A 14,873-nucleotide genomic window follows, 5' to 3' on the forward strand; every position below is an offset into this window, starting at 1 on the left:
CAAAGCCTCTTCCTTGGCCACTGGAGAAAAGGACCACACAATAATCTAATCTAACGTTCCCCAGAGTCCTATCACAATGAAATCATCTTCTCCCGACATGACTCAGCAGTTACCGTACCTTTTCTCCCTCCACGAGGTATTCATTTGTTTTTCATTTTGTTCGTTATCAGCAGGTTACAGCAGAGCGAGCGGTGCAGCATGAGGATGGAGGTGGGAGTGGAGGGGAGTAGAAGAGGGGAAGAGATATGAAGGGGTAGAAGTGAAATAATGGTGTGATGATTAGATGAAGTGAGAAATCCAGTGTTGGCACTGAGACAAGTGAGCTGAGGTCAGCACTCATGACAATTAGAGAGAAAGGAGAAGAAGCCTTCCACATTCTGTTTTTCAGCAATCTTACTCTTTATCCAAAATTCAATGAATTAAATGAAAAGTCTAATGGTAGAACGAAAAAACTCAGTGTCTGTGTGGGTGGTTGCCCAAAAAAAATGTTCATATGGTCAAGGTTGTTATACAATGCAAGGGTAGTTTGACAATGGCATAATGGGCAGAAAAGCTATTTTGCTTTCGACAAGGCCTGCAATTGTATTTTGGGATGCTTGAAACATTCACTCTATTCATTTTACTCACCCCATGTACGCTTGTTTGCAACATGTTGTTATTTACTGCTGTAATGTATTTCAAATTATGATCAAAGTCCTTAATCTCCACTTTTTCATCTTGTTCACAGTCATTTCTGCAGGTCAGGTTATTTCCTTGCTTCTACCTATAAACATCATAGAGAGTAATGAGACATAGGTAGATACAGTCTTGAAAGGGTGAGATTATTACTTAATCTACTCAAATATTATGTAATAGACAGTATAATTGAGAAGACATGTTAAACAGCTGGTTAGCTGTCATATTTGGTGAGTTGAAACAGTCCAGTTAGGGACACAAATATAGAAACTCTCCAGATTTTAACTGTGATTCCATTTTCCTAAAACAGCAGCTTCAATGCATTGGTGAATGACACTGAAGGGTAATACACATGTGAACAAATAGAACCACTTTTCCCCAACTTGGACATTTCTCGTAGCTTTCCATCAAGGCAGCCTAAGTTTACCAACTTGCCTCGCATATTGTCACTTTGAATTCACTTCACTCTGAGGAAAACCACTAATCCTCACAATTTAAATCGATGTGACCCTGTGTTGAGCTGTAAATGAGAAATTATGATTATTTGGCATTTAAAAGTGTTTTTTTATCGATTTCCAATGTTTGTTATACGTCAGTCTCAAGTACTAAGACAGTTACTGCCTTAAAACAAACAAATCTTCAACAAAATATATTAGCACAGAAAGCAGCATACTATGGAAGACTGTGAGAGACAGGGTCTTCTCTAGATAAAAGCATAATAAAATGACAAAAATGATACAGGAAAAACAATGGGACTGTAAAGGTCAGAGGAAAAAATAGAGTGAGAAAAAAGCAATTTACCATGCTTGTAGAAAGAGTCCTAAAACTGAAGCCAAATAACTTGAATCAATAAAACAGGATGTAAGACTGATTTCAGAAAGGTACTTGGGAGAAGAGGTTAAATCATTTAAAATAGTGCACCTCCCTGTCTTTCTCAACCACTGCTCAAATAAAGAAGAGAGAAACAGGCAAAACTAAACACTTTTTGAGAAAAATAACTACATGATTGTGAGAATTAACACACCACAAATCCATTGAAGTGTACCAAAAGGAGAATGTTTACAGAAATTGCTAAAGTTATCCGAACTCAGAGCGGCCTTTTATCATAGCTTAATCTGGTGTGGAGGCTGTTTTAGCCTGGGTTGATACAGGGAGTTAGTTACAAGACTATCTATCATCTATCCTCACTGATGAACTTTTGGACAAGGTTCATTTGAAGGGACCAAACCCAGTCATTGATCCCGAGTGATGGACAGTTTTGAGAAACAGCTGATGATAATAGGACTAGTAGTTAAGATGCGCTACATCAACAGTATCCGCTTCCCCCAGAAACTCTGCCAAGTGTTTTCATGGAAAGGTGACATCACGGAGAATAACAGGAACAAACTACAACAAGAATGGAGTCAAACCAGTCACTGTCCACCTTGACTAGCAAAGAAAAACAAGAAATAACGGTAAAAATTGAGTAAAAACACTTGTATGATGCATCTATTTATGGGACTTCACATCCCACGATGCAATGCACAGCACTTTTGCGACAGTGCCAGTAAGAGAGCATTTACAGTGGAGATCAAATCAAATGTCAACCTTTTATATGGTTTTTCAAGCAAATGATGCTCGATTTATTGATCTACGCTATGTCTTTGACAAATAAATAAATAATGATTTTCCCTAGCAGCCTGAAATCCTCCAGAAGCAGCTTAGTTTTGAACACAGCTTCTATGTATGGTGTAAGTATTTTATTCATGACACTTATAACTGTTTAGGTGTTACTGAGTATGTTTCATGGAATAGAAAGCATAATCTATGGATTACATAGACATTAAAGTAAATGGTGACCAAAGAAATCAGTTTCTGTGTGTGTGTGTGTGTGTGTTCACCTACACGTGAAAGAGGACCTTCTACATTTTGAACCTGTGCATCCTAAAGATGAACTCTCTGTGTTTGTTTTAAACTCAAGTTCATGTTTGTTTTTAAGCTGTCGAGGAAATGAGCAGGAGGAGGAGGCTCCTTCAGCTCGTCTCCTGCAGCACACAAACACAAACACACACTCCTTCACACATAATGAGCTTCTAAACACAGCATAGGATGCAGAACTACATTAAAGAACATCTCGTTGCCTGATTAACATGTACAAAAGTCTATATCGGTATTTATCATCCAATATGCATGTGCACATATGCACATATGCAGTTTGGCCTTCGTAAGCCTGAGTTTGTTCCAGAGATCCAGAGGGTTTACTTTGTACTAGAGAGACAGATTTAAACTGACTTATCTGACCTCCTGCTCTTTCATGGCCTTATGGTATGATCTAAAGTGTAAGTAAAGGATGTGGAGGATAGACTACCAACTGCTGCTGATATTTGATTTGCTGATTAGAGCTGGTGAAATAGATGAAGATTGTTTACGAGGAAATTTGGCTCAAATACAGTCAGGATGTTTCTGAAATGTACAATATGTGAGGTAAATGACTGATCTTTCCTCTGTTTCTCTCTCTGTAGACGCAGAACAGGATGAAGCTGATGGCTGATAACTATGAAGATGACCATCTGAAGGTTGCACTTCCAAATGTAGAGCAAGCCAACCATCACAAGCCCTCCCCAGACCAGGTATGTTGTCTGGTCCAAATCTTCTCATTTTATGGTTTGTTTCTTTTTGCTGTAGCTAAATCTGTCCATGTTCTCCCTATTAGAAGTGTTGTTTCTGCAATACTAATGCAAGCTTTGTTTGAAACTAATGCTGCTGATGGACCAAATTAACCAATAGGACGACGAGGAGGGCATTTGGGCCTAGCCAATCACATGCTTTCTTTCTCGTCCTCATCGTTTTGTACAGAAGGGTGAGCATCGTATCAGGATCTGATCATTTCTGGATGTGGCCATCATCTCACTTTGTTCAGTTACAAGCTTGTGATCTTTTTTTTGTATGAAATGCCTTTTATCACCATTTCTCTTTGTTTTTGTGTGTTTTACTGAACTGATCTTGAAAGTCCTTTTTTTTCTGTTTCCACATCAGATCAGTTTTTGACTCTTATTCTTGTTCCAGTTTAGTTATTTATTTATTCCAATTCATTGGATGATTCATGCATGTTTGTTATTTTATATCTTGTGTACTTTCTGTGTGTGTGCATGTTTAGTGTGCACGTTCTTGTAGAGTTTGGGTTCATTTTAGGAACTTCAAATGGCAACCACAGTGTTTTCAACTCCCTGATTTCCTATAAAGATGGGATAAGCGTGTGATATAAGTGACGGTTCAACTCTAGCACTGTTTTTGACACATTTATTAAATAAAAGTTTTGTGTTCTTTTAATCCAGCTCTAATGCTGTTTTTTTACAATCTCACAAAAAAGGGGGAGGTTTGGGTGTCAGTGCTTGGAAGAAAAGTCTTTTCAAAGGTCATTAATTGCAGATGTGTAATAAATTATGTCAAGCAAGAACACAAAAACCCCATCCCACAAATACAAAGTATAACAGTCATGCCAACTCAGCATTTTTCAAAGCAATACATTAAAAAGTCTCAGAGTAAAAGTTGAAAAGTTCATCGCAGTTTAAGGACATAAAGTACTCTTAGCAGTCTGACCGTCTTAAAACGCTGTATCAGCTTGATTTGATGGTTTTCATCTAAATACTCACATGTTGTTCAAATGTGCAAAATTGAGGTATTAATTAGACGTGGCTACTCCACGCTGAGCGGGGAGCACCAGCTTGCACTCCTTTCACTCTGCACATGTCACTACGTACACACAGGTCAATGCGCTGTGTGTGAGGGGGTTAATTTGCCACAGCACATTTCCTTTTAACAGTGAGTGATTGTGTGTCGGTGTAAGGGGATTGTGCGTTTTAGTTTGCACATGCAGTGCTTCAGAAATGACAGCAAGAGGAAAGAATTTGGAGTTCTGTAACACACAACTGCCATTGTTTGTAAAAGTCATATCTAGATTTGTTGTAAAAGCTCTGTTCAAGCGTCAAATTCTTGATAATGGATAAAAGTTTGAAGAAAAATGAAAGGTTTTGAAGAAAAGTGGCATTGTTCCCTATCAGTTAGCCAAACAGGAATGGAAGGTGCTGGAACATATCCCAGGACCATGTTCAACCTCAAACTCATAACCATTGAGCAACAGCATTTCCATTTTTTTTCTCAACTAACAACCTTAGAAGTGTTGTTATATTTTTACATGGGTAAAGTCTACACAAATCAAATGTCATAGTTATTGTTCTTTAGAGAATTTCAGGTGTAAACTTTGGCACAGAAATTGCCACGGTGGTAGAAAAAGTGGGCGGCGGTAGAACCCTGTAGATGGATTACATTCAACCTGGTTATCTTAAGGAGAAACTAAACCCCAAGGTTTTTGGCTAAGACACGCTCAGTCTATATTATAAAATCTACAAAGTGGTGATTTTTGATGCAAGAAGCCACCAAAACGTCACAAACTTTGATCGTAATAACCCATAGAGGGCAGTCACTCTCACATTTTTATAAAAAAAATATGCCAAATTCAAATTCTTTGACTAAAATGTCAAGAGTTGGACTAGGATCAATAAAAGACACTACTTCATACCCAAATACATTTGTTTTCAGCATATAAAAGTGGTTTAGGGGTTTAGTTTCTCTTTGAAGCTCTGTAAGTAAGTAATGTTTATTTCTATAGCAACTTTTACAGACAGAGGTCACACAGTACTTTACATATCCGCTCATTCACACTCACATTCACACACCAATGGGACAGAGCTGCCATACAAGCCACTAGTCAACCACTGGGAGCAACTTGGGGTTCAGTGTCTTGCCCAAGGGCACTTCGACATAGACCGGTATAGACCAGGATTGAACCCCCAACCTCTTGATCAGAGGACGAGTATCAGGGGCAGTGCCTGTGTAACGGCTCCTTTGAGGTTCCTTTGAGCCTTCCTACCTCAGAGTAGACCCTGGAAGGTCTACTCCAGTGTGCTGAGGAAGAGCGTCCGGTCTGTATAGTCAAACCTCGGATTGAGGGAAACAATGTGGCTTTCATCCTATAGTCGTCCATTTTCTGTTTTAGGGTGTTTAAGGGTTTAAAGTACAGAGGAGTGTGATGTTTGTTAAACATTGATATGAGTTTCTTAGAGACCGGTTCAATGTAAGGACATTAACTCTCTTCACTCCCCCGATGATACAAGACCAATCTACTTAAGTCTTCTGACACCAGGGAGCCTTCATTATGCTGATGCATATATTTATTGGTACTTGGAATATGACTCATTTAAGCAATATCACACAAGAGGGAGTGCTGTTGTTCTGAAACATCAGCACTGATAATCACACCAGTGCTGATATTTCAGCACAACGGCACGACCTTGAGTGTGATATTGTTTTTATACAATAGTTCTATAACCGCATTTTATTTGTTAACAGTAATGTGACAAGAGACTATGATTTGTTTGTTTATTTAATCATTTGGCTCCACCAACCAAAATAGCTCCACAAGGTGAGAGCACACAGTGTACAACGGTGTAGTTAGCCCAAAGTGTAACGGTAATTAACGGTATTTAGATCAGCTGTACAGTGGAGTGATATGATCCGTAAGAAGTAGGGCCGGGACAACAATCACGTCGACGCAAAAAATACGTCGACGCAAAATGTGAGCGCCGATGCGTCGTCTGACCAAAACAAAGATGGCGGCGCCGGAGAATAACTAACGCGAGTGGCTTCTCCGAGTTTCAAAAGTGCAAGACAATGAAGGCATGCACTCGTTCGTCAAAGGTAACTGTTCCCCGTCACCCTCGTCCTTTATCCTGACAGCTCGTCGACGCGACAAGGAGGAAACATCTGTGACATCAGGGGCAGCAACAGCAGCCGCACGCGCACACGCGATGAAAGAACACATTTACATACCACTGTGATACATCCTGATTTGTAAATTGAACACAGTGTATGTTTGCTGTACACAGGCATTTATTGGAGTTTTTCCTTTGCAGTCTGACCTTTTATATTTCCCTTAAACTTCCTAAAGGACAACACACACACACACACACACAATTATTAAGGTATTAAGTTTATTTTAATGCTACTTCTGACTCTGAATGCATCATTTTGTACTTTTTTATTCTTACTCTTATTTTTAGATATGTAAATCAACATGTATAAATTACTTTTAGTCAATTAATGGGAAATAATCGAACCGCGTCGAATCGAACTGGAAAAATTAATCGTTAGATTAATCGATGCATCGAAGAAATAATCACTAGATTAATCATTTCAAAAGTAGTTGTTTATCCGAGCCCTAGTAAGAAGTCCCGATGCTGTAGTTACTCTATATCAGCACTCTCGAAATGTCTGTCGTCCAATCAAATTACTTGGTTGGATAAAATTCTGTGTCACATCAAATCATATATCTATTCTGAAAGTGTTGAGGAGTTTAGCTAGTTTTCTAGTATATGAGACATTTACTGGATGAATTGACAATTTAGGTCAGGTTTGTTCATTAGTAAGGACTTTTTTTTATAGCGAGAACAGATTCTGATTTCTCAGTATAATTTGTGCGTAGAAAGTTATTTATCTATGTGGCAGGTCAGCGAGGTGAAGCAAATGTGTCTCTCTGGAGTGTTTTCATCGTACAGTAGGAATCTGGTAGGCAGGCACTGGAGTAAAATTAAAGCAGTACAAACACACCTATACTCACACACTGACTCACAGTACCATATGAAATGATCACTCCTCTGGGGCAGTTTCAGAGTAGAGACACTGCAGGCTCATTAACCACACACACTGCAGATTCTGTTATTGCAAGCTGTGCATTGGAAGAAAAACACGTCGGTGGGTAAATTCTTTAAAAGCTGAATAAATTCAGTCAAATTAAATGCGATGCAAAGATGGTCAAAGGGTCAGTGTTGGTGATTTCATCACAAATGCTAATAACACTTTATTTCTGATGAAGAAAGAGGAGAAATAAAGAAGCAGTGGTGTTTTTCTTCCTAACTGTCTTTCTTGTATCACCACCATTGCCAACATTCATCCTGCCTGTTTCTCATTTGTCTGGTGTTTGATCCACAGGGCTTCGCTGCAGGTCTGGAAAGTGTGGACAGGATTCTTCTTTTTTTTTTTTTTTTTTTCAGATTAATATGAATTTAAAAGTGTGAGGGGAGAACAGCTGCTGCGCATATGTGAAGCGTGTTTTTGGAGCTGTAAAGGCAGATTTCGAGCGACGTGTTCACACATTGTCATGTTACACCGCAGAGTTGGGAGAGACAGTGCCACTGTCAGCATTCGTCCTCCGCTGCGGCATAAGATGCGTTTGGAAATGTAGAAGGTGTAGGAAAGCTGCAGATTGTTTTTTTTGTTTTCTCATCAACCTCCCACTCTCCTCCATAAGGAAATGTGTTCATTGATGAGATTTCATAATGGACTGAAACCCAGCAGCAGGTCGACTTTACAAAACCCACTGTAGCAAAAGCTATTTAATACACTGATAACCACATTGAGATAGAGTGCATGTTTTTATGTTTGATTTCTAGTGGGAAAAACTAGTTTTAACATAAAGTAAGTAAATCCAGTAAGTAGCATGTATTCCTGTCGGTTACTAAACCAAAAATGGGCAGCTTTTATCACAGTGGGGGCCACAAAAATGTGGCTTTTTGATCTGAGGGCCACATTTTCAACATTCATGTCAGATTTTTTTTTATTGTTTTCTGAGTCATTTTGACTACTTTTGTTGTTTTACTTTTATTTTTGTGTATATTTGTTTGTGTCTTGTGTGTTTTGGTAGTTAATTTGTGTATTTTTGTTGTTATTTTTTTGTTCTTGGAGTCAATGTTATTGTCATTTTGTGTGATTTTCATTTATTTTGTGTCCCTTTGTGCAATCTTTGTAATTTTGTATATTTTTTTGGGAGTCATTTTGTGTTTTTCGATTTGATTTTGCATGTTTTTGGAGTAATTGTGAGTTTTTTTTGTCATTTTGTATATTTTTCTCATTTCATATTTCTTAGTTGCTGTTTTGTGGTTTGTTTGGCTTTTTTGCAGTCATTATATGCATTTACTTTGGGGGGCCGTACAAAATTAGGCCATGGGCCGCATGTGGCCTCTGGGCCACCAGTTTCCACACGTCTGCCATAGACTGGCTCTGTATTCAGTCTTAAAGACAACGCAACCTTGATAACAAATAAAAGTAGTACGGTCATACCAACGACGTTTATGTTGTTTTCTAAATAGGACAACCATTGAAGATGCTACTTGACTCAAAAGACAAAACCCGTGTGTGTGTGTGTGTGTTGAGTGATGATGTGCACAGAGCAAAGGCTGTGCACAGTCGCCATTAGGATTAAGTACACAGACACTCTAACAACCCTCTTAACATGCTTCCTCTGCACTTAAACTGAGGGATTTCCTCCAAAAGACGAGTGCGTCTTATCTGTTAATGTGTCTGTAACGGGGGGCCTATCGCTATCTCTTACCTCTTGTCACACTCTCAATCCCAAACTACAAGTAGCAACACACACACACACATATTTCACAAACCAAATCTCAATGTTGAAAAGAGCTTGGATGCATGCTTTTAAGCTTTTGTTGTGTTTGTGTTTCTTTAAATGAATCAACCCGTTCTTGCATTCATTTGTTTTCACCAACATAAATAAATCATTCCTCATGGTGCGGCTTTTTCTAATTTTTTTTTTTTTTTTTTTAGATTATCCCTCCCCTCCTGGACCTCCACCAGAATCGAAGCAAACTCAAGCTGTACATCAGTCACCTGACCTCTCTGTGTCGAGAACGAGACCCAGTCATACTGCAGGACTTGGCCCCGCCCCCGGCCTATCACCGCTCTGACTCAGCCTCCTGGCACACACAGCTGCACAGCATGACGCAGGAACAGGTGAGCCATCACCAGCGAGTCCTTAGAATTCACAGATGAACCAGGAAACCAAACGCCATGTTTTATCGTGCTTTAGCAACTGCATGTGGTGCAAAATATTCAGTATCAGTATGATCTGCCTAGCTTTGTGTGTTGGATGTGAAGAAACTGCACAATCAGAGAAAGCAGATCAAATGTTGAAAGAAAACGTGGGGCGTGGGAACGTTTTGGAAAACTGGTGCTCCCAGCTGCCTTCTATGTTTTCTGATATTTGGTACAAACAGGATATAATCAGGCCGTTAAAACTGTGGCTTCCTCTGTCTCCCTCACTGTCTAATTTTCCATATTGAAAACATATCAGGCCATATATTCTCCCGACATGTGGTATGCATTGAAAAACGTAACATTAGACACACACACACACACACACACACACATACATACAGTAGAGGGATGGGACTGAGCATGTGGTTTGGGTACAGCTTGAGGAGTTTCCTTCACTCCCCATAAAGCCTGTTGTATGTACCAATGCTGGGAAAGGTCCATGGATTGGTGTCATGTTAAATAATAATAGCCCTAAAATTGAAGATTAACATGTCATTTAATCATTATAAGCATGAGGCGATCAAAGCACATGGCTGTCCAATCACTGTGTGTATTTTTCATCATCAGACGTTTTTCCTTAGAATGCAGACGGCATTCTGCGGTTGGGATCCATGTTTCCAGGAGAAAGGCGTTCAGTATTTGATCTTCACAAGTGTATCTAACAAACTAGAAGCAATCTGCTGTATTTGTACATTTAAACCAAATGGTGTCAATTAAATCCATCAATTTTCAACTAATTTAAAGGAGACATATAATGCCTTTAAATCCTTCCTTTTTACATATAAATCATACAGTTGTGGTCTATATAAAGTGGAACTGCAATGCTTGGGTCTGAATTCCTCATTATTATAGCTCCACCCCTTTTCTACCCCTTTTCTGATGTGCTTCTGAGAGCAACTCGTTTTTGTGCGGTCTCTTTAAATGCAAATGAGACACTTCATACCCCGCCCCCTCTCCAGGTTGCAGAGGTGACACTCGGTTCAACTCCACCCTGTTCGGCCATTTTTGTAGTTTGATAGAAGAGATGCGATTATCTAGCGGTGCAGGAACGTTTTATTCACACGTTATTTACAAAATGTCAACAACAGAAGACTTGTTCATCCAGCCTTACATGTTTGAGCCATGTTCATCGTCTCCAAAGATAGAAGGAATTGACCCCTCAATCAGACAAAGTCTTTCGGCAAATCCTTCTTTATTGAAGTGCTTCGCGCACACAAAAATGACCTTACCCACAGATGTGGGTACATTTCCGTGAAAAATAAAACTCAACCAGGCACTTTGAAAAGGTTCTGATGTTGGGAGACGGTGTAATGAAGCGTGTGGGTTACTACATCCAACAACCCAACATTTTGACTTATCCTCTCGTAACTTCGGCATCCTTGAGCTTGGACTACAAAATAAAAGCGAGAAATAAAAATGGCGGATTGCTTGAAGTGTTGGACCTGGAGTCGATGTCCTAATTTGGCAGTTCCGCTGCAAATACTGTGACGTTATTGTTCAAAAAATGTAATAGAGAATAGAAAAATCGAAACAGATTGAAAAATATGAGCAAAACAGAATATAAAGATATCAACGGAGCACCTGAAGAGACTAAGTTGAACTTTTCTGTACTTTTAAACACTCTAAATATACAACAAAATGCATTTAAGGGCTAAAAAAGTGGATTTAGCATGATATGTCCTCTTTAAGATTATGACAAGCTGTTTAAGCATAAATTGGATTGATATCAACTATAGTTAAGCTCTGCTAGTGTTCAAATTTGTAGTACATGTACACAGTTTTGGTTTACTAGTGTGCAAGTACACTTTACTAGTGAAGTAATGAGTGACAAGAAGTGCTAATAAGGTTGCAGGGAAAAACAAGTTCAGGCTTGCCATTGGCTTTTCAAAATACTCCAACAGATCATGGTGTTGGATTTGGTTATAACCCCTCCTACTTAATTTGAATGCCTACTAGTACTACTAGTGAATCTTTTGGCTTTACTAGTACTGCTAGTAGACCCAAAACAATCTACTAGCACTACCAGTGAGATTTTGAGGTGTTTGGTGCACACGTGCGCGACTAGACCTTATTAGTATTTCCTGTTACTATTATACTTTTTCTCAGTCATTTTGGTGCTTTTCTCAGATCAGAAAATTCTCAGAACTATTAGTTCAACCTCCACCACATTTAGTCATTTGTGTACATCATAGTAACAATTTATCTTTCCTCTTTACAAATTGTAAATGCTTTTGGACATGTATCAGTTGCTTTCATACAATTATCTGCTGTTTTATAACATTATCATTTGCTTATGTCATGTCAGTCAAAATTAACTATTCTTATGGATGCTGAATCGTCATTCCCAATAGAAAATAATAGTCTTCATTTCATTGATTGTGTATTACATACAAATTTGTTGAACTAGTTATCAAATTCTGCCAAGCAATTTTTATACCTTTCTCTATCATTTTTTCCTGGAAATGTCTCCTAAATTGAACAAGGGATGATATCCGTTGTGATGTAGATGAAAATATGTGGCCAGACGCTCAGGAACGTCTGGATGTGCCATAATATTTGACCTATGTTCAGTTACATTGTGTGTTGTTACAGTATATTGTTCACATTTTTGCACAGCTCTACCAAAAGGGTGTTACTTCTGTTTGTTCTAAATAAGTGACTGTAGTGTATCTTTTTTTGCACCATGCTGTAGAATTGCAAAGAGCATATACAGTATGTATTCAGTGTCTTGTATTCACTTGCTCCCCTAACTACAGCAATGTGTAACTTTACTGTGGTTTTCAAATGGCTGTACAAGTAGCGTATAGTGCTGTCATGAGCATTTTCAGGTAGTGTCACTGAGTTCTGACCTTTTTTTTTTGCATTGGAAAACAATGAGAGAATAAACGAAATAATAATAATGAAAACATGACGAAGCCATTTGACTACCTTGTTCATAAACGATGGTGTCATGACTTCTCATTTTGATGACACTGGCAGTTTCATTGACATGAATACTTGCTTTGGAGAAATGCACTAACTTCTGTGCAAATGTTAATAGTGATGTGAGAAAAGCACCAAAGTGACTGAGAAAAACTCTAGTACTAGTGGACTTAAAATATGTTACTAGTAAAAACCCAAATATTTACTAGTACTACTAGTAACACATAAGTGTCTACTAGTAGATGATACTAATAAGATCAACTCATGCACTTGTATGCCAGAACCTTTACTAATAAAACTAAGATTGTTTACTCTATACTATATATCATAGTAGTACTAGATAGATAGATAGATAGATAGATAGATAGATAGATAGATAGATAGATAGATAGATAGATAGATAGATAGATAGATAGCACTTTATTCATGCCTTGAGAAGGCTCCCTCAGTGAAAATAGGGTTTCCAGCAGCACTAAAAAAAGCAGCAAATAGGGTCAAGATAAAATATAAAGACAGAAAATATAAAAAATATACAGTGATAGATAAACAAGGTTATTTGTGTATTGCAGGTTGGAGCTACTGACTCCAATTACTGCTCATCCTCTGTCTTTCTGTGATCCCTCCTTGAACGGTTTGATGGCCTAGTAGTACAAGTAGACTGTTTTTAGTCTACTAATAGTGCGAGGAAAGCCAAAAGATTCACTAGTGGTACTAGAGTCAATGCAAATGAAGTAGGAGGGATTATAACCAAATACAGCACCCTGATTGGTCGTAATATATTCCAAAACCAAGCAGTAGCCTAAATTTGCATTTTCCCGCCCCGTTATTGGCATATAATGCCTAGTAGTGAGTCTGACACATTTTTCTTCACTAGTCAAGTGTACTCATACGCTAGTTGACCAGCGTTTAGTCCATGTACTCCAGATTTGAACACAAGGAGAGCTTAAAGCTGATATCCGGAGTTTCTGAGAAATCTATGTTTATGTTTCATTCTTTTGAAATGCGAAAAAATACCCAACTAGTCTTTTACTATGGTCTACTGCCGGTGGTCAATCATATACATTAATGTATATAATTCCCTCCTTCGTCCTATAGACCCCTATACAAATGGAAACGATTGCAGAGTGCGTCCAGCCAATAGGGTTCTTCTTCTTGTTTTTGAGTCTGTCAATCAAAGTGAATGCAGAACTGTGCACGGAAACAAGGCCGCGCGTCACAACAGCAAACAGGTAAATATGATTTTGGCTCTTACCTGACCCATAGACCTATATCAATGCGACCCAATGTGACCTTGTTATGTTCCGTGATGCGCGTGCAGAAAAGTAGAGGCGCGGCTTCTGGTAGATTGGGAGAGGCAGCGGGAGGAAGTGAGGCTGTTTAGGGCGGAACATCGAGACGTTTCTCAGAAACTCTGGATAGCAGCTTTAACTATGGTTGATATCACTGATATCCAATTTATGCTGAGTTTGCCATATAAGATGGTCTGTCTGTCGTATTTGGGTCAAGCAGGTGGGGGAGTGGGTTGTCCTCCAATCAGGAGAATCTAAGCGTCTAATTTATCTGTTTCTGAATGTCAACAGACTTCCCATAGAGAATCAGTGGTCTGTATGTTGCTATTGGTGTGTGAAAGTGGGTGACTCATGTGACCCCTTTTTCAGATTTGTTAGACCAGTCTTTGCATAAACATCTGTGAAACTGAATAATAAAAAATGATTCAGGCTAACTTCATAGGATTATTTATCCAAATATTCTCTGTTTTTTCTCCACACTTTTTTATTGCTGTTGAATAGAACTGTCATCACTCTCCATTTTCATTCATCTTTAGATATTTGTTTTTCCCTGTTTCCCTAAAGCCAACCGGTCCGTGCCTTATTTTTTCACTAAAGTGCCTCCATCATCATTACCTTCTCCTCTCTTCAGTGTACCAGGTTCACAAAAGCCCACTAGAAACGTTTCCCACATTAACGACACCAAATCTTTCAGCTGCTCTGCTCGATCCAAACCCACTCTTACCCAGGCAGTGCCACGAGGCGCCATGTGACTGTTTTTTTTAATACACTGACCTTGCCTACACACACTCTTTCATTCATGCGAGTTTTGTTTTTTCCATTTTTGCTCATTCATGTGTCACTATCACCCTGGATGACCTCGTTGATTCACACACTCTCACACTGACGTTACAGTGTGCCAGCGTCTCCTCTTCTGCTTTGTGGTAAGTGTGTGTGTGTCCTTTACAAGCCTCTTCCTGGCTCTGTTAAAAACCCCACAGCTCTGTAAAGCCATTAATATGGCATGTAAAACACTGACGGACGTAGACACAGACTCACAGAGGGAAGCCACACATCCTCACA

The 14,873-nt window shown here is 38.9% G+C and overlaps 1 protein-coding gene across 6 annotated transcripts in view; it reads left to right on the forward strand.

The window, feature by feature from the left end:
* Positions 1 to 14,873, forward strand: part of LOC114464323 (ELKS/Rab6-interacting/CAST family member 1-like) — a 135,503-nt gene that overhangs the window by 106,821 nt on the left and 13,809 nt on the right. For 4 of the 6 annotated variants that reach the window (XM_028448367.1, XM_028448368.1, XM_028448369.1 and 1 more), the window contains 2 exons: positions 3,177 to 3,284; positions 9,331 to 9,516. In XM_028448367.1, the coding sequence (XP_028304168.1) occupies positions 3,177 to 3,284; positions 9,331 to 9,516 (294 nt within the window). Of the gene's footprint in view, positions 1 to 3,176; positions 3,285 to 3,441; positions 3,515 to 9,330; positions 9,517 to 14,873 lie in introns of those variants that run through there. The other 2 variants (XM_028448371.1, XM_028448372.1) reach the window with 1 other exon arrangement.

Source organism: Gouania willdenowi, chromosome 6 (genome assembly GCF_900634775.1).
Source record: "Gouania willdenowi chromosome 6, fGouWil2.1, whole genome shotgun sequence".
In the NCBI taxonomy this organism is placed as follows: domain Eukaryota; kingdom Metazoa; phylum Chordata; class Actinopteri; order Blenniiformes; family Gobiesocidae; genus Gouania; species Gouania willdenowi.